This window comes from Macaca thibetana, chromosome 10 (assembly GCF_024542745.1).
Source record: "Macaca thibetana thibetana isolate TM-01 chromosome 10, ASM2454274v1, whole genome shotgun sequence".
Taxonomy (NCBI): Eukaryota; Metazoa; Chordata; class Mammalia; order Primates; family Cercopithecidae; genus Macaca; species Macaca thibetana.
In genome coordinates, this window is record NC_065587.1 from 56,383,125 (window position 1) to 56,402,251 (window position 19,127).

The following is a 19,127-nucleotide window of genomic DNA, read 5'->3' on the forward strand; positions in this document are numbered from 1 at the left end:
CCTCCCGCTTCAGCCTCCTAAGTAGCCGGGACTACAGGCATACGCCATCATTAAAAATAATTATTTTTTTTATAGAGACAGGATCTAGTTATGTTACCCAGATGGTCTTGAACCCCTGGCCTCAAGTGATCCTCCCTCCTTGGCCTCCCAAAGTGGCTAGGATTATAAGTGTGAACCACTGTGCCCAGCCTGATATTATTATTTTAAAATTTAGAGGTTTCATTGAATTTTCTGCCCTTGACCATTTACCAAATATCAAGGATCAGGCCCTTTTAGACACTGATCTCTGGGAGTTCCCACTGTTTACACTTTCAATGTAGACAGATATACCCATTTATCCTTATCTTTTGTTTGTTACCTTAAAAACTATAAGTGCCCCTAACTAACGACAAAGAGAACACTTCAGTCTCTTCAGCAATGCCACTACTGATAATCATTTTGTGTTCTCTGGATGTTTTATCACGAAAATAGAAACAGACTCTGGCTGAATCTCAGTTGTTCAAGTTTATTTATGTTGTTTTGATACACCGACAAATCACACCACATTTTGTTTGTAACTTTTTCTCCCTCAAGAGTCATCTTAGCTTAAGCCAGAAGATTCTCTTAAAAGACACACACACACATGTGCACACACAAGAGGCAAGTACAAAAATGTAACCCCACCAAAGTGCATGTGAATGAAAGTGCAAAAAAGGCTTCATTTGCAAACTCTGAGATCATTCTCTCTGCTTGAGAACATAAACAGAAAGGTCCTAACTGCCCTAGGCCTGGGCTGATCAGGGGCTGGGCGAGGCTGCCAGGGGCCAAAATATAAGTGGCACCTGTTGCTAAGAGGGCAGAGGGCACCAGGAATCTCTGCCAACTCCCTCCCCTCTCTGCACTCCCAGGTCAAGGTGCAATAATATCATTTGGGGACAGAGTGGGGGTAAAGGGGCAGTGGGGCAGACAAGAGGCAGATTTCGTTCTACTTTTTAATGATTTGGTTTCTTTCCAAAGAGTTTGACAACAGTGCAGAAAGTGCTGAGGCCTCAAAGTTCAGAGGCCTGGGAGCCCTTTTTTCCAAGGCCCTTGGTCCATCTTGCCTTTACCACAGGCAAGCATTACGCAGATCCGAGGGCAAAGGCCCTCCTAGCCCCTCTCCTTAGAAGCTGTGAGGTCCCACAGCACCAGCCATGAGTACTTGCTGCCTTCTCACTGCACAAAGTCAGTGAACACCTCTCGTCTTTTAGAGAAGCCGACTGAGGATAAGGAGCTGATGAGCTCTGCCACCACCCAGAAAACCAAGATAAAAGCAGGGCTTAGACTCGTTCTACTTTACTCTTGGCCAAGGGGGTACCAATGTCACCCTTGTAAACCCAACCTTTGCTGTGTGGCAGGGCTTGCCTAGCTTCCTCCCAGGAAGGCTGTGCTCAAAGCTGCCTCTAAGCAGTTGAAAGGGAAGGGACACCTGAAGCCCTGTGGGAGCTCAACTGTGGGAGCTGAATGGCTTCCTCAAAAAGCTGTCCAGCCCATGGGAGAGAGGGGCCCCTACTGGGTTGTGGTAGGAAATCAACAGAGCTCTGGGTTTTCCACTTCTAAGGTAAAAATAAAGCTTCAAATTTTAATAATAGCCCTTGGCATTTTCCCAACACTGAGCCTCACATCTGCACCCTGTCAAACACTTCTGAGAGTGCCACACACGCACACATACACGTGCACACACACACGCATCACACGATTGAGAGAAGGGGTCTGGGAGAAGGCACCGGCCCCACACTCTGCAGGCCCACAACAGCACCTGGGCACGGGAGGTTGGCAGCGACTCCTTGCCTCCATGTGGGGCTGGCTCCTGCCAGTGGCTCTCCCCCTTCCCACCCAGGCTGGGAGGCAGGTTTGGCAGTGACTCAGTGGAAGCTGGGTTCCTATGTGGACAGAGAAGTGGAAGTCCCAGAGCCCCAGCAGGGACCTGGCTGGCAGTGCAAGACAAATGGAGAGCGGCAAGGAGGGCTTCAGGGACCCGGAGAATTCAGATAGAAAAGTTCACCTTCCTAACTCCCAACTTCAAGACTCTGCAAGAGCTAGTGGTAAACATTTAAGGGACACGCTGAATGATATCATGGGGGTGTGTGCTACACAGAGTGCTACATTTTCATGGCAGAAGGCCTGGCAGACCTGGGGCCATCACCCCATGGGCAATACCTTGGCTGAGGTCCAAGGCTGCAGAGGACACTATTCCTAATTTCAGGCACCACTATGCCTGCTGGAGCTGCCCCTCTGGCCAAAGACCCGAGATTGTCTAACAAATTCTTATGCTGGTCTCCTAACCTAGGCTACTGACCAGGCTGGGCTTACTCCTTTCCAGACTCAACACATGAAGGGTGTGTGGAAAACAGCAGTGGAACCTCAACCTCTGCCATCTATAAAAGAGGCTCTAGCCACCTGCTCATTCTGCTGGAACTTGGACTTGGCATGGGATACTAAAATGTCAACTGGTCCAGAACTGGGCAAGTTCAGGAAGGCATCTTAGCTCAGAATCTCTCAATTCCGGGCAAAAGAGAGAAAGGCAGCTAGAGACTTCCAAGGGATCTTATGAAAACATGTTTCTGAGGTTCACATATCTCAGGGGGAAGAGCCAGTGGGGTCTGGCTGGGGGCACTGCCCAGGAAACGAAGCAGCAGAATGAGGGCAGCAAAACCAGCAGACAGAAAGGGAGGAGGTGCCTCCAGGAGTAAATACGTTTGTGGCAGGGTCATTCTTGGCAGGAGGAAAGGAGCCAAGAAGAGAAAAGCACACAGAGATACCAAAAAAGGGAAAGGGGCCGCAGATTGAAGGACTGCTGCTCTACTAGACTCTCCTCAACCGCTAAGAAAAAGACCCTTTGGTAATAAAATAAAAGTCCACTGGAGCTGTGGGGTTGCCACAGTCCCACTGACTCCATGAGTAATGCCCCTGCCAATCACACCCTCACTGACATGCCTGGTGGCGAATGAGCTCTAGGACTTGGGGCTGGGTGCCTACCCTCCCCAGGGCTCCTCGGCTCCCATGTACCCTCTAAGAAGGACTAGCCCTGGTCAGATACAGGTGGAACATGGGGACGTGGGGGTATGAGGAACTCAGGTCAGGAAGAAAGCATCAGCTGGAGAGGGAGACCAAGCAGGGGCCGCAGGAGGGCCCAGCCCTGGGCCAGTCACTTTAAGGTGTCATCGGCGTTTTTGAACATGAGAATGGCGTTATAGATCTTCAAGGCTGGGCCCAGCTTGACGCTCATGATCTTCACAATGTCCGCCTGTGTCAGCAAAAGGAAGGCCTCGCCGTCAATCATCTGAGGGGTCGGGGGAAGGAGGTGGAAAGTGGAGAAGAAGGTGGAAAGGGTCACGGGGCAGGGGTGAAGGAAAGGGAGGGGTGCACATGGGGAATAGGGGAGGGGAGGAGGAGTAAAGGATATGTGGAAGACAGGGAAGGAGGAGAGAGGGGGAGAGAAAGGATCGGGAGAAAGGAGAAGGGAGGGAGAAAGGAAAAAAGGAAGACAGCAATGGGGACGGAGAAGGAAAGAAAGACAGCCACAGGTTTCCCCGTCTTCACACACTTGTTCTCTTTCTCTCTTTCTGCTGACTGGTCTAAGGTTTAGCATATGTATTTGCAAAATGTCTTTTGAGTCCTCACAGACAGTGGCTTTGAGAAACCTGCTGTTGTTGTCCCCACATGACCTCATCGGTCAACCTTAGTGTTGCTAACAGCAAGACAAGCAGACACTGTGAGCATTCCGACATGAGGAAGTATGAAGTACACAGTATCACCTAGGAGCTTGTCTTGCCAAAAGCAGAGGTGGGCAGGGGGAGAGAGAGAGAGAAACAGGGACAGTGACAGTGAGAAATTTAACCTAAGTCTAACCCAGCCTTTGGATCTAACTTTCATTTCTTGGGAAATATAGGGGATAGAGGAACAAGTTAAGTGACACCACAAGAAAGCAACAAGACAAATCCAAAAAACCACATTCTGAAAGACTTTTAAAACGTCATTAAAAAAGGAAAAACAAAGGATGGAGGGGCTCTTCTAGAACAGAAAAAACTTAAGAGACATAAAAACCAAAACCAATTATGTGGGCCTTGTTTGGATTCTGGCTCAAAAACTGCAAAGAGTATCCTAAGAACTGGGGAAATATGAATGCAGACTGGGTATTGGATGATATGAAGGAGTTACTTGCAATTTGGTAGTGGAATAACAAGATTGTGGTTATGTAAAGAAAGTCCTTAGTTTTTAGAGATGCAAAGTTATGTCCTCAGGGGTGAAATGTCATGATGTCTAAAATTTACTTAAAATTACTTCATCCAAATATAGGTGAAGCAAATATGGAAAATATTGGTAATTGTTGATTCTAGCAGCTAGGTATGTGGGTAGAGTCAAGGAGTGAAGTCAGTTGTGGAGGAGGGGATGGAATGAAGAGAGGTGGGAGGCAGACTCTGGGGGTCAAGAGACTGAGCTGGGGGACGCTGTTTTTGAGGATATGCCATCCCTCCTATGCTCACCCCTCAAGCATCATAGCAATGAAAACACTTTTGTGTTGTTTCTTATGTGCCAGGCACTGCTCCTAAGCACCTGTCATGTATTAACTCAGTTAATCCTCACAATAACCCTATGAAGCAATACCATTATCCTGATTATACAGATGAGGAAACCAAGGCAGACAGGCTACAGAATTTGCCCAAGATATACCTTGCTTATAAGTGCTGACCTGTGTTCTTAACCACTGTGAGAGCTGGGTAGGGGTATCCTATGGACATGACTCATGCAGCTCAGGGGGCGATGCCGCCCAAGCCTGGCCCTGCCCCACAGTTCCGCGTGAGCCCTCCTCACACCTAGCTCCACAGACTGCACTACAGACCCTTCCCCAATAACTGGGTGTCTTCTGCCTTGCACCTCTGTTCCCTCTACCACCCCTGCCAGGAAGGCCTGCTCACTGTCAGCATGCTTCTCCCAGCAGTCAGAACTGTCCACTCCTTCTGCTCTGCCTAGAGTTCACACAGTTCCACAAACTCCCCTGAATTCTCCTTCCGCTCAGCCTAGAGTTCACACAGTTCCACAAACTCCCCTGAATTCTCCTTCCGCTCTGCCTAGAGTTCTCACAGTTCCACAAACTCCCCTGAATTCTCCCTCCGCTCTGCCTAGAGTTCACACAGTTCCACAAACTCCCCTGAATTCTCCTTCCGCTCAGCCTAGAGTTCACACAGTTCCACAAACACCCCTAAATTCTCCTTCCGCTCTGCCTAGAGTTCACAGTTCCACAAACTCCCCTGAATTCTCCTTCCACTCTGCCTAGAGTTCACACAGTTCCACAAACTCCCCTGAATTTTCCTTCCACTCTGCCTAGACTTCACACAGTTCTACAAATTCCCCTGAATTGTATGTATTTCTTCATTTGCCTTCCAGGAGCACCACGGGGCTGCTTACCTGACATAAGTCAGGTGCTCAGTAAATCCAGAAAGAATGAATGAAAGGATCTCCGAGGTGTGGTGACAACAGAACTGTATCTCACAGAGGCTGGCAATCTTAGAGGTTAAACGAAGGCAGGACAGAGTGGGGGAATGAACCCCATATATCTGTCCCCCCAGCAGCTCTGAGGAAACAGTTACCTGGTCCTTCCCAATTCACTAACCAAGGAGGCTCCGAAAACTGGCACTTCTGATGGCTAAAAACCTTCCCCCTCAAAAGAAAATGGAAAGTCTAGTAGCCAAATGCACCGATGAGATTATATGCATTAAGCTTCCTTTCTAATGCTCTAAAATGACCCCTCAAGTGAAAAGGGGCTTCCCAGGTCTAAGATCAGGGTCTGGTGAATAAGCACATTTCCCCCTTCCTCAAGGAGTCTGCCATTCTATTCTCTCTCTAGCACCTCCTCGATGGGGAAGCACTGGAGAAACTGCTTGCCTGAGACACTGGGAGCTATGAGGCGGATGCCAAGTGGTCATCCCAGGAGGCAGCTCCCTTGGACTTGAGGAGCTCTCTTTGCTGACCCCCAGCAGATGTGTCTGTGTAGAAACATCCAGATTCAGACACCTCATGCCAGTCTGGCTCTGGGGCTTGCTCTGTCACCCAGGCTGGAGTACGGTGGCATGATCTTGGCTCACTGTAACCTCCACCTCCCAGGTTCAAGCAACTCTTCTGCCTCAGCCTCCTGAGTAGCTGGGACCAGAGGCATGTGCCACCACACCCAGCTAATTTCTGTATTATTCAGGGTTTATGTTGGCCAGACTCCTGGGATTTGTGAGCCACCATGCCTGGCCTCTGGGGCTCCCTCGGAGTCTCGCTCTGCCGCCCAGGTTGGCCAGCTCACTGCAAGTCCGCCTCGGGTTCAACTCCTGAGCCTCCCCATCTGGGATTACTAGTTTTTTGATAGTAGAGACGGGGTTTCACCGTGTCAGCCAGGAGCCACCATGCCTGGCCTCTGGGGCTCCCTCTTGATGGTCCCACTGAATCACAGAGCCTGGCCAGGGAGACCTCGAAGTTCAGGATATGAAGGAAAGGAAACCCTGGCAGAGTTAAGTATGTACTCTTACAGGAGTTCATTTCATTTCTTTTCTTTTTTTTTTTTTTTGATAGAGAGTCTTGCTCTGTGCCTAGGCAGGAGTGCAGTGGCACAATCTCAGTTCACTGCAACCTCTGCCTTCCAGGTTCAAGCGATTCTCATGCCTCAGCCTCCCGAGTAGCTGGACTACAGGCATGCACCACCATGCTCGGCTAATTTTTTTGTATTTGTCATACAGACTGGGTTTCACCATGTTGGCCAGGCTGGTCTCAAACTCCTGACCTCAAATAATCTGCCCGCCTTAGTCTCCCAAATTGCTGGGATTACAGGAGTGAACCACCGCCCCGGCCAGGATTTCAGTTCTTATCATTCAGAGAACCCACTGGTATATGGCTCCTTGTGTGTTGCCTGAGATTTCTCACCCACGGTAATTGCCAAGGCCCAGGTTTCAGGTTCTTCAAAGCAAAGGCCAGAGTCTGTGGTCTGGCAGTCTGAGACTAGGTAAGGGAACAATGGAATGACCTCAGAAAATCTAAGATGTTGTCTGTGTGCTGGTGGGTATGGGGAGTTTTGAGCCATATGATCAGGAAAAGGGTCATGTTCTGACCTTGAAGGTAGAGGAAAATGGATAAAATAAGTCATACAATAATCTACCCTAAGCAACAGCCTGCAGTGCTGTGGAGAGGTCCAGGGAATTTCCTAAAATTGAGATGATCAGGATAGATCTTGAGAGAGCCATACATGGAATGTTTAACACAGGTCAAGCTAAGATTTAATCAGCACTTTCAAAACCCCACTGGGACTTCTATGCTTTCACAGCAGAAAGGTGTGGTCTACCAGGAGCCCAAGAATATGGGACATTTGGGAAGCAGGAAGCTGCCAGTATCCATCTGGCTGCACAGTTAGCAGAGCCCATCGGCCCCTCTCTGTCCTCCCCTTCCTCTGGGCTCCAGGACACCTGCACACGTGTCTTTCACGGCCCTTACCACACTCTACCAGGAGCAACAACTTACAATTCTGTATCCCCTACCACGCAGAGAACCTTAAGAGCAGGGGCCTGTTCTTATCTGCTTCAGTATCACATCACCTTATACAAGGCCAGGCACAAAGTAGACATCAATAATTATTTGCTGATGAAATGGCTACAATAAAGATGACAAAGAGAGGACTGGACAGACTACTCTTAGAGCCACCAGTAAAGAACAACCATAAGACCATCTATGCACTTTGCTCTAATTCCTCACTCATGAAGCAACCCTCTACTGGCTGGTCTGTGTCCCAGACGGAGAGCATCTTGATTGGTGTCCCTGAATACCCAATCATCAGTTAAGCCAGAGAGAGCCCACTCCTGGAGCATCGTCCTACCTGGGGAAACTGATGACATGGGCCAGACACTGGAGATGGCGATCCTCACATCCCATAAAGGTCCTGCTCCACTCCAAGACTCTATTTGATGCTGGCAGTCTACCAGTACACCTTCTCCCTTTGGCCACTAGTTTTCTGTATCACAGACCATGCTGAACCAAGAGACACAGCAGATGTTCCTGGGAGACATAGCCCTTGTCCCAAGATGAAGAGAATGCAAAGCCAAGCATAGGCTGGAGGATGAAACTCGGCTGGCTCTGTAGCTGGCTGAACAACCACACTTGAAGAGTGCTGACTTATGACCTGTGGTCAACCTACAGAAAGGTCTGAAACAGGGTGCCACATGGTTCTGCCTTCTCATAAAACACGTTAAGACTTGGACAAAGACACAGAAGGCTTAGTTATCAAATGTGCAAGCTGTACGAGGTTGGAAAGCCTTATTAACATCACAGATGACCGAAGCAAAATTTAAAACAGGGCTTTAAAACCAACCAGATAACATTTAATAGGGTGGATGTAAAGTTTTACATTAGGTTAATTAAAAAAAAAATCTCAGTGGTGCAGGTACTCACTGGAAAATTTGGTTCAACTGTAGTTGACATGAAAAGCACCTGGGGGCTTTTATGAACCCCAAAGTAGTGTGATGTGGCTATAATAAAGCTAGGGCAAACTTAAGTTTTGCTAACAACAAAAAAAAATAGAGTTCAAATCTAGGGGAAGAGAAAATAACCCTAATGTACAAGAAATTATGGTATACTCATAAAATGGAACACCAGTCAGCAATAAACAAACTACAGGTACAGACAACAACATGGAGAAGCCTCAAAAACATGACACTGTGCAGAGACAGACCTAGAAGATAACACGCCCTATGATTCCATTTATATGAGCTGAGGAACAGGCAAAGCTCATCTATGATGCTAGAAATTAGAAAAGTGGTTGTCTTTTGGGGTGCGGACTGACTAAAAGGGGCTGAGAAAGAACTTTCTGGTATGATGGAAAGGTCTATATCTTTTTCTTTTCTTTTTTTTTTTAACTAAGTTTTTTTTGTATGACTTAATATGAGAGGAAATGTCTATATGTTGATTGAAGAGTTCAAGGGCAGACATGTCGTAAAACCTGTGAAATTGTACTTTTAACATGTGTGCCTCTCTCTCTATAGGCATTTTATCTCAATTAAAACACCTCTAGGGGAGCAGCACCCCAGCATGTTCTATGTCGGCCAGAGGCCATCGAAAACAGGGAGTTCAGCTCTGCACACATACATGAAGAGAAGAAGATCACCAACACAGAGGGCAAGGAAAGCACCTGGAAGCAGGAGGAGTTTGGGAGCTCCACCACACACAGCTCAAAGGAGGAAACTGGCTGTGCTGGGCCTGGATACAGATACTCTTCCAGGGCAAGAAGAGCCAACTACTTTCTTTTTTTGTTTTTTGAGACAGAATTTTGTTCTGTTGCCCAGGCTGGAGTGCAGTGGTGCAATCTCGGCTCACCGCAACCTCCGCCTCCCAGGTTCAAGTGATTCTCCTGCCTCAGCCTCCCGAGTAGCTGGGACTACTGGTGCGTGCCACCATACCCAGTTAATTTTGTATTTTTAGTAGAGACAGGGTTTCACCATGTTAGCCAGGCTGGTCTTGAACTCCTGACCTCAGGTGATCTGCCCGACTTGGCCTCCCAAAGTGTTGGGATTACAGGCATCAGCCACTGCACCCGGCTGACAAAATTCTTTACTTAAGGGCAACTATGTACTAAAAGTCAAAACTGGTGTTTATTGTGTTCCCACCATATCAGTCATTTTGTATAGGTAAAGTGATTGGATCTACATGTTCCTCCATAATATTGCTATATTATATACTAGTGATACACAGCCATATACTACATAAAGACATTTCCATCAATGATTCCACATTTAAAACCATGGTCCCATAAGATTATAATGGAACATATACAGAAACCTGATACATGGCCCTTGATATTGGCATGGCAGATCAAGTAGGGGAAATGACTGATATTCAGTAATAATGCTGGGACATTTGTTTTTTCATGTGAAAATATACATATAAATAAAAATACATATAACATCTAGGTTTGTGTAAGTACATTCTATAATGTTTACACAATGACAAAATTGTCTAGTGACACATTTTTAAGAATGTATCCCCATCGTTAAACAATGCATGACTGTAATTATACTAGACATTCTGGTATGATTCATTCATCATTTCCAATGCTCACAATGGCTCTGCAAGGTAGACCTCATTATACCCACTTTATCTCCATTTTACAGACAAGAAGATGCAGGCTCAGAGACAGTAAACAGCTCAAATTGACAGAACTGGGATTTAAACCCAGACTGTCTCCAAAGCTGACATTCTTTTTTTATCTACAACTCACTACTCCTTGGCTCTTGATTTTAAGTGTGTGTTAGGATCCTTGCAGTAAATCACAGTATCTGTGTCATTCAAAATACACTTTAATTATCAGCTATATTGGATTAAAGGTTAAAAAAAGTACACTTTAATTTACTGACTACCACTTGCGAAGCTAAGTTTGGCAAGCAAATGAGTGGGTAGAGAGCAGAGGAGTGAATGGACTCCTGTCTCCAGGACGCCTTTTCCTTCCTGAAGATGATCTGAGCACACAGGGTCCCCAAGCTGGGCCACAGTCCAGACTAGATTCTTCCCAGAGACATGGGTCACTCTGACTATTCTTGCCCGGTAGGGCAACACGGGTCCCTCCCTAGCTGAGGCAGCGCCAGTGAGGGCACCTGCTTCCTGCTGTCTTAAGGACACAGTGACCCCGGCTCTGTCTCCCACTCTGCACTTGCACCTTACCTCGTCTTTGAAGAGGCGTGCTTGGTCCTCACAACCTGTCAGGGTCTGAACAAAGCCGAAGACCTTGGAAACCAAAGATGACATGTTGACCAGGTGACAGAGCTTGGGCATGTAGGAGGGCTGGCCTCCACGGCCTAGGTGCTTCTGAGCTGTGCCAATGCTGCTTTTTCTCCCCAGCCTAAAAGGATCCTAGGGTTTCTATGCTGGCAGATGTGCCGAGTTGGGCCCCTTGCTTCTGAGACCTGGGACTGAAGTCTGCCTCTCCTGTTGGATTTCTGGCTGAAATAGCAGCACAGCCCCCGCCCCCTCTGCCACGATGGGCCTATTAGGAAGTGTCTCACTGGGCAGCCGACAGATGAGCACGAGGTAGTGCCAGGAGTGGTACCAGGTTCTACTTGACCTGAGCCTTTCCACCAGGGTATGGTGAGAGGGAGGAGGAGGGGAAGACAAGGATAAAGAAGGGCCCTCGCTCCTCACCTCATCGATGGTCCACTTGGCGACTGTCGAGGCTGAGATGCCCGCTACTCCTGGCAGGAGCTTGCAGTGCTGCTCCCAGCACACTGAGAGTGAGCGGTCAGGGTGGGCCGACAGGGCTGACATGAAGAGGGACTGGTGCACGACATCGGGCGTGAGTGCTGGAAAGCAGAGGCAGAGGCTGGCAGGCCGACGCTGAGGGCTAAACTGTTCCCGAAGCCCATGCATACCCACCCCACTCAGGAGACTGGCTGGCAGAGTAGACAGGACCCCGGGACCCTTCTGACAGCCTGTAGAGTCAAGAGGGTGAGCCGTATCTCCTGACTCCTCATGCAGTGTTCATTCCTGCTGGTAAAGTGGCTCTCTCAAAGACTCTCAGGTCAGCTATTTGGAATGACCCTCACCCCATCTCTCTGAGGCTGGGCCCTGCAAGGATACTCTCTTAGAGCTGCTGCAGCATCTCTAAAGACACAATTTTCTAGATGCCATGCATCAAAAGGGTCCTTAACATCCAAACAAGCTCAGCCTTGACGTCAGAAGTCCACTCTGTTTACTCTTCTTCTCATGGGTCCTTTTGGGCTACGACCAACTTTCTCAGAGCTAGGGTGATTCTGCTTCAGAATCACAGTCCCCCTGAGGAGGCTGAAGACCACCCCTCTGGCCACTGCCATTGCCTCAAGCTCAGTTCCCCCGCCTCCTCCACCAGCCCGGTCTGCACTACTGCCTACGCCAGCACTAGAGGGTGATCTCTGACCCACTCCTCAGCTCCATGTTGCCTGTGGCTTTGCTTCCTGGTCTGCCTCTGGGATCAGTGGCCCCAACCTCCTACCTCAAGCAGCTGTACTGAGCTGATGACTCATGCTGCTCAGCTTGGCCTCCTCCTTGGTGGGGCCTGGCACTTGCCAACTTGGACTTCATCCCCCTCTGGCTGCTTTGACAAACCTGGCCCCACTCACTGCTACCAGCCTTGGCTGGCCTTGTGCAATGTGGCCACTTTCCCAAGGGGTTTTCCCAGCCTCTGTCCATGGTCCAGGGGCATTGGCTCTTTATTCTCCTGGTGCTAATTCCAGATGCTCATTAGTGCAGCACCTCCAAGTGCCCTCTTGTCAAAGACCCTCCCTGTTGGTCATAGATTGTCCTGCCCTCTCTCCTTGAGTGTCTGCCTTTAAGCCTGGCTCTTCCACCCACAAAGCCTCGGGGATTCCATCCCCGGCCCTACCAACCACACTTCTGTGCCACTGCCTTCCTGCTGCTCTCTCTGTTCATCAGCAAAACCCTAATACCTGCCCATACCCCAGACAGCCCCATCTCCCTGCTCAGTCCGCTCCTCTTATGGCCCATCTGGGGCACGCCCAGCATCTCTCATGACAGCTACCACCACTAGCACCTTATCCACCTGGCCACAGGTTTGGCCTCTGGTCCACCAGGTACTCCCTCTTTGAAACCCTGTATCTGGTCCCCTTCATACCCTGGGGTGGGGTTTGGGAGACAACACCAAGTTTGTAGGGAGCTTTTCTCCTTATCTTGCTTCCCCAGAGCACAGGGAAGAGCACAGGCCAGGAGCACTCACCAGCAGTTAGTGTTTTATCTAACTGCAGACCACCCAGCTGCAGGTCAGACATGTCTCCTCAGACATGGCTCCTCGGTTCCTTCAGCAGTTGACACTTCCAGGCCTAAAGACTAAGCCCAGCCAAGCCCTGTCCTCTCCAGGCAGCCCTTCCTATGGAAGTGTTCACCAGCAAACCCCAGAGCCTATGAATGACCAGTGGCTCCTCTGGGTGAGAGGAGAGCTAGAAAAGCAGGGGTGCCCTGCAGAAGTGAGATCTGGGAAATGGCCTCTGCTCTATCCTTGAAGTGCCTCAAGGCTCTGGGTGAGCCCTTCTTTGCCAGCTCCGGGACATAGTCTCAGTCTTGGAAAGATGTAGCTTCCCAAAAATTCTACAGCCTAATTCCGGGGTGAACACAGTAGGCAAGTGCCCTCTGGTGGTCAGAACTTGGTCCTGCAGTGGACCAGACCGTGGGTGCCACAGGTGGGTACAAGAAGTGCCCACTGCAGTTTGATCCTTAGGAGTCCTTACTCTGAGGGTCTAGGCGCTGGCCAAGACCCTCAGGTGTGAGACTGAAGAAACTGCCTCTGTTCCCGAAAAAAGGAAACAGTATGAGATGACAGCAAGAGGGAGTGAGCAAGAGACTCAGAATAATAATACTGGCAGGGAGCTGTGCTAAGCACCTCACATGGAGCATCTCAGTTAAGCCTCTCACCACATCATACGATGGGTTCAATTATTATCAGCATTTTACAGATGAGGAAGGTGAGGCTCAGAGAGGCAGTGTCACCCACCCAAGATCTCTCAGCCTGTAAAAGGTAGTCTGACTTCAGGGCTATGCTTTTTATCACTATGTTATTTACTGCCCAGATTACAGAGACTGTTCTTGAAGAACTGGGACAGCTTGGGTCTTGCCAAAGGTGCATTAAACCAAGTGATTCTCAAGGTCTCTTTTAGCCTTAAAACGACATTCATTCCATTCAACTGCCCTGCTGTGCATCAGGCCCTGTACTAGTGGCTGCAGATGTCAGATGAATTCACCACCCAGGGGAGGGCTCAGGCACTATGCTCCTCCCCTTAAAGTATGTTATGGGCTGAAATGTGTCCCCGCAAAATTCATGTGCCGAAGCCCTAACCCCCAGTGCCTCAGAATGGGACTGCATTTGGAGAAAGGGCCTTTAAAGAGTGATTAAGTTAAAATGAGGTCATTAGGATGGGCCCTAATCCAACTCAATTGGTATCCTTACAAGAAGAGACACTTGGACACATCACGAGACACCAGGAATGCTTGTGCACAGAAGAAAGACCACGTGAGAGCACAGCAAGAAGGCAGCCATCTGCAAGCCAAGAAATCAAGCCTGCCAACACCTTGATCTTGGACTTCTGGCCTCCAGAACTGTGAAAAATAAATTTCTGTTGTTTAAGCTACCCAGTCAATGGTATTTTGTTACGGCAGCAAGCACGCTAATGCAAGGGGAGTGAGAAGTGAACTGACATTTGGGTTAGGTGCTTTATGTCTCTTATACCAGCAGCACGCAGCAGGAGGAGTCAGGTCAGATCCAAGTTGGAATGCCAACTCTGCCCCTTACAAGGTGAATGACCCTGGGCAAGTGACTTCATCCTCTGAGACTCATATTCCTCCTCTTGCAGAAGAACAATATACATGTTAGAGAACTCGTGTGAGAGTTAGACACAGTATGTGTAAAGCACCTGGCATACTGCCTGGCCCATAGTAGATGCTCAGTGAGCAGTGGTAGTAACCACTGTTATTTCAGGTATTGACAACGGAAAGGCAGGTTTTATCCAGTTATTCAAGTGAGGAAACTGAAGCTCAAAGATGTTAAGGGACTTGCTTAAGGTCACGCAGGTAGAAAGGGATAGCTATAGTCTCCTTCCCAGGAAGCCTAGAATCAGAGAAGAGCAGGGGCATCATCCTGCTTCACGGTGAGAACCAAAGGCCCCAAGAGGCTCTGTACCTTCCCCACAGACTCACAGCAAGGCCATGGGGGACATGAGACTGGAACCCAAGGTCACTCAAAGCCCCTCCATTGCTTTTGCCACTGCTCTGTGCTCTTAGTATCTCAAACGAAGAGGCATAGCCCTCCTTCTAACTTCTCCCACTCTGGGAAATCTGTCTCATCCCACCAATGACAGAGCACTCACTGTGAACACTCTGAAGTGGAGGACATAGGAGCAGATAAGCCAGACTTACTCTGGAAATCTTCCTGCGGAATCTTTCGATACTTCGGAGGGCGTCCAATTCTGGAGAAGGAAGGACCAGGCCCATGGCAGGGAATCAGTGTCTGGCCCAGTTCGAGAGGCTACGAGGCCCCACACCCCCCGGAAGGCCGGGCCCTGACTCCCTGGCCTCCATACCGGCCATGATGGCGAGGCTTCTTCCTTGGGGAGAAGCCTGAGAGGTTCTTCTTGCGAGCTGAGGCCTCTGAGTCAGACAGCTCTGCTTTCAGCCGGCTCTGGTTCCTCTCAGCCAGCGGGCAGCCTGAGAGGCAATGGTGAGCTGTGAACTTGCCTGTGACATGGCCAGAGCCGTCGCAACCAGGAGTGGGGCACTTCCTGGGGAAGAAGAGGCTTAAGTTGGGTTGAATCCACTGGTCCCTGCTGAGCCCTCTCCAGCCCTGGTCCCATCTGGAGAGTGTCTTGATGGACCCCAGTCGGCTGCACGCAGTAGGTGCAAAACAACCCTGAGGGTCTCAGCAGGAACCTTCACTCACCGGTGGTGAAAGCTGTATTTGGATGTCCTAGTGTGGGGCAGGCTCCTATAGCTGAGAGGGGGACAGCCCCCAAGGGAGGCAGAGCTGGGCTCTCTGGGTCCTAGAAGAGCAGAAAGGAGGGGGGTCCTCATGGAGTCCTAGGGGTGGGGAGTGCTGGGAAGGAAGGAGCAGTTTCCACTGGGGAGATCAGCACTAGAAACCCACTCCCCAGGGATGAGGGCCCTGTGTCGGTTGTGACACCATTCTCTGTTACTGGATATCTGCCCCTCTCTGAGTAAGGAGGGCTTAGCTCTCATATGTTAATACTTTGCTGAAACCTGTAGACCATGCCCTCAGTCTCTGAGAGAACTCTAGGGGAGAAGAGCCACTCAGAGTTGGTTGGGTGAAGCCATACCTTAGAAGCCACATCGGGCAGATTCATGTTACTCTCAGTTCTTTTTCTTGTTTTCATTCCCAAGACTTTGGTAACTTTTTTAAGGCTCTGCCTATGCTTGGAGAACATTCAAAAAGGATCAACACCCCATGTGAGACAAACACAGTTGCAGCAGGGAAATAAGGAAGGAGAATCCTAAGGGTGAAAATGGGGCTGAGCAGCCCAGTGACCTGAACTCTAATCCCTGCCACACAGACAATGAGAATTTACTTTAGGAAGCCAGCATGTCCTTAGCAAACACAGTGCATGCTCAGTGTGGCTCTGCTAGATGCTGAGAGAAATCCCTGAGTGCCTGACCACCTCTGAAGCACATGCTACCAAGTGAGCTCGCCCCTTTGCACCTCAACACCCCAAACCCCGACAACTGGGGTAGCCAGAAGCGCTGCTTAGTGTAGCATATAGTCCGGGGGTGGGGTGGATGGGGGATTCCGAAACTCATGGTAGGCGTCAGAGCCCTCTGTGTCATATTTGGGCATGGGTTGTCAGAGCTCTGTAGGCAAACTACAGGACTGTCAGAACCTGGGGGGAAAGGAAAAGATCAGAGTGCCCTAGGGGTACACACGGAGAGGAGGCTGCAGGGGATGTCCTGTCTTGGAGCACCAGCCGGCAGGGTGGATGTCTGGGTGGTCAGCGTCGATCCAGAAATCATAGCCATGACTCCAGCCATCAAAGTGGATCTGGGGAGGAAAGGCTCTTGGAAGTCAGGTGTTTCTCATGGAGCCCAGCTCAGCCAGGAGGTCCTCTCCCCATCCCTGGGACCCGTCAGAAGCTAGATCCTGGATTGGAAGAATCAAGGGGCCAACCCTGCAATAATCAGTCTTGGCCACCACATTTTCCAAGGGCATCACTCATCAAGTTACTGGCATCTCCCACTGGCAGTCCTCGGGTGGGACGAGGATTATTAGGCCCATTTTACAGATGATGTAAGGCTTAGAGAGGGAAAATGACTTGTCCAAGCCCACAAAAATAAGTCACAGATGAGGCAAGAATGAGATTCAAGATCTCTGGCTTCATCTCTCTCATGCCATGATGCCCTTGACCTCTAAGCAGTCTACAGAATTCCTGCCCAACTGGCCTGTCCACTTCCCAGCCCTAGGGTCCCAGAGCCACCTTTATCCGATGGTCCTCCACATCCTCCACGCTGGCCACGCGAATCAGGGCTGGGTTCCTGCGGTCCACAGCCTCCAGCTTCATGTTGACCAGGAAGCTGTGAGGGGGTCGCTGCAGATGGGACAGCTTCCTTCAGGCCAAGGCCCAGCTCAGCAGAGCTGAGGCCCCACAGAGGGAGCCCAAATGCTGTGCCTGGGGAAACTGGGGCTTGCCCAAAGGAGAAAACTAGTGCCCCAGCCTGGCTAGCTGAGTGTTCCATGTCTTTCTGAGCTCAGCTCTGGGGGCAGGGAGCACTGACTCACCACCTTGAAGGCCCAAGCGGGGACAGCAGAGGCCCCAGTTTCTTCCAGATATTTCTCCCAACAGAAGTTATCAGGGTCTGGGTAGTCTGGAGGAGAGGATGAGAGCAATGTCTAGCCACCCAGGTGTACTGGGAAAGCCCTCTGCCCCCAAGCACGACCAGGAACATGGAAGGGACAGAGGCCCTTGGAGTAGAATCTCCCCCACCATCACCACAGCCAGCTCCTTGCACTGGGCTCCTCAGGCAGATGGGTGCTAGTAGAACCAAGCACAGCACCACCCTAATAGTTTACAGGGCTGTCTGGGAACCCTGACTCCTGTCACTCTTGGCCTGTTGCTCCCACCCCAGACCCGTTTGAATCTCTATTGTATTTGGGCCAATGCAATACTTCCAGGAGGAAGGACTCATTTTACTTCTGATTCCCCGCTTCCTTGCTGAGATGGTCATGTAACTTTCTTCCCCTAAACCCCAGTGGAGTCAGGGTTTGACAGGAGTCTCCTAAAATCAAAGGGTTCTCAACTCCCAGGCCAAGAAGCTGAGGCTTCAGGACACGTCTGTTCTCTCACCCTGACCCTAGAGAGCCAGCTACCGAGGCACTACTGGTAGGCGGTCAGTGGAGGGAAGCAGAGCCAGGCTTAGGAAAGGGGACGTGCTCAGGCTGCAGGGTCACCTTGTGGAGGGGTGAGGGGCTTTCCTTGCTTCTGGCACCAGCCCACTGGGTGGATGTAGGGGCTGCTGGGATCACACCTGAAATCCAAGAACACGTCACTGTCCCAAGAGCAACTTGAGGCCCTCAGCCTGCCACCCTCTGACAGCATGGCTCAGGGCCCACCCTCATCTACTTCTTAGTGAGAGGGAGACAGATGGCAATGACAAAGTTAGAAAATTGCAACATGAATGACAAACTCTACCATCACCACGATATCTAAGGGAAAATCATGAATCATAGGGGTTTGCTCATCTTAACCATGGTATTTTTAGATGAAACATTTAATATTGAGCTATATTTCTTATGATAAAACTCAATTCAATTATCTTCCAACCTGAGGAAGATCTGAATGTCAGAACTGGACTGAGTGGGGCTACATGGTACCTGAGATATGAAAGCAGTTGCCCCCTGCCATCCCCTTGCCCCCTGAGACCACGTCTGGGCCCTCCCACTACCAGTAGTCATAAGTATCATCCCAGTTGTCGAAGTGCACCAGGAAGCGGCTGTCCACCACATCGGTCACACTGGCCACGCAGACAAGGGAGGGGTTCATGCGGTCAACAGCCTCCAGCTTCATGCCCACCTGGAAGCCCAGGGGTGGGGGACTCTAGGGGAAAAAGAGGGGCTGCCATGGCCAGGGCCAAGCTGGCTAGCACCAGCCCCGAGCCCACTGGCAAACAAAGGAATAGGTTCTCTAGGAAAGCCTGGGGTGTGGGCAGTGAGAAAGGAAGGAGAAATAAGCTGGGAAAGAGGGCCCTTCAGGGCAGAATTATAACCTGAGCCCTGAGGCACTCAGGAACCTCTGGTCTCCAAGGTGCACTCAGAGGCCTGGCTTGTGCCAGAAGGTAAGTGCCTGGAAGGAGGCTATGCATTCGCCCAAAGAACCTGGCGAATCAAGTATAAATCTTCCCTACCCAGACAATCCCTCCCAGCCTGTCCTGAGGCAGTTGTGGCAATAGTGGGGTGACCGGGAAGAAACAGTGGACATCTATGGCACAGAGGCAGGCGGGGAACCAGTATAAACTAAGTACCTGCCATGTAAGCTTCAAAAGACATCACCTCCCTGGACCTTTACAACAACCCTATTCCCATTTAAGAAGTTAAATCACTTGGCCCAGAA

General features: G+C 50.0%; 1 protein-coding gene across 7 annotated transcripts in view; it reads right to left on the reverse strand.

Moving 5' to 3' along the window:
- Positions 1 to 491: 491 nt before the first annotated feature.
- Positions 492 to 19,127, reverse strand: part of L3MBTL1 (L3MBTL histone methyl-lysine binding protein 1) — a 38,192-nt gene continuing 19,556 nt past the window's right edge. For 3 of the 7 annotated variants that reach the window (XM_050806449.1, XM_050806455.1, XM_050806453.1), the window contains 10 exons: positions 18,463 to 18,614; positions 17,969 to 18,045; positions 17,300 to 17,385; positions 16,998 to 17,108; positions 16,450 to 16,564; positions 15,455 to 15,554; positions 15,099 to 15,311; positions 14,935 to 14,984; positions 11,179 to 11,336; positions 10,323 to 10,764 (listed from right to left, as the gene is read on the reverse strand). In XM_050806449.1, the coding sequence (XP_050662406.1) occupies positions 10,390 to 10,764; positions 11,179 to 11,336; positions 14,935 to 14,984; positions 15,099 to 15,311; positions 15,455 to 15,554; positions 16,450 to 16,564; positions 16,998 to 17,108; positions 17,300 to 17,385; positions 17,969 to 18,045; positions 18,463 to 18,614 (1,437 nt within the window). In that variant the 3' untranslated portion in view covers positions 10,323 to 10,389. Of the gene's footprint in view, positions 3,302 to 10,322; positions 10,765 to 11,178; positions 11,466 to 14,934; positions 14,985 to 15,098; positions 15,312 to 15,454; positions 15,555 to 16,449; positions 16,565 to 16,997; positions 17,109 to 17,299; positions 17,386 to 17,968; positions 18,046 to 18,462; positions 18,615 to 19,127 lie in introns of those variants that run through there. The other 4 variants (XM_050806451.1, XM_050806452.1, XM_050806454.1 and 1 more) reach the window with 4 other exon arrangements.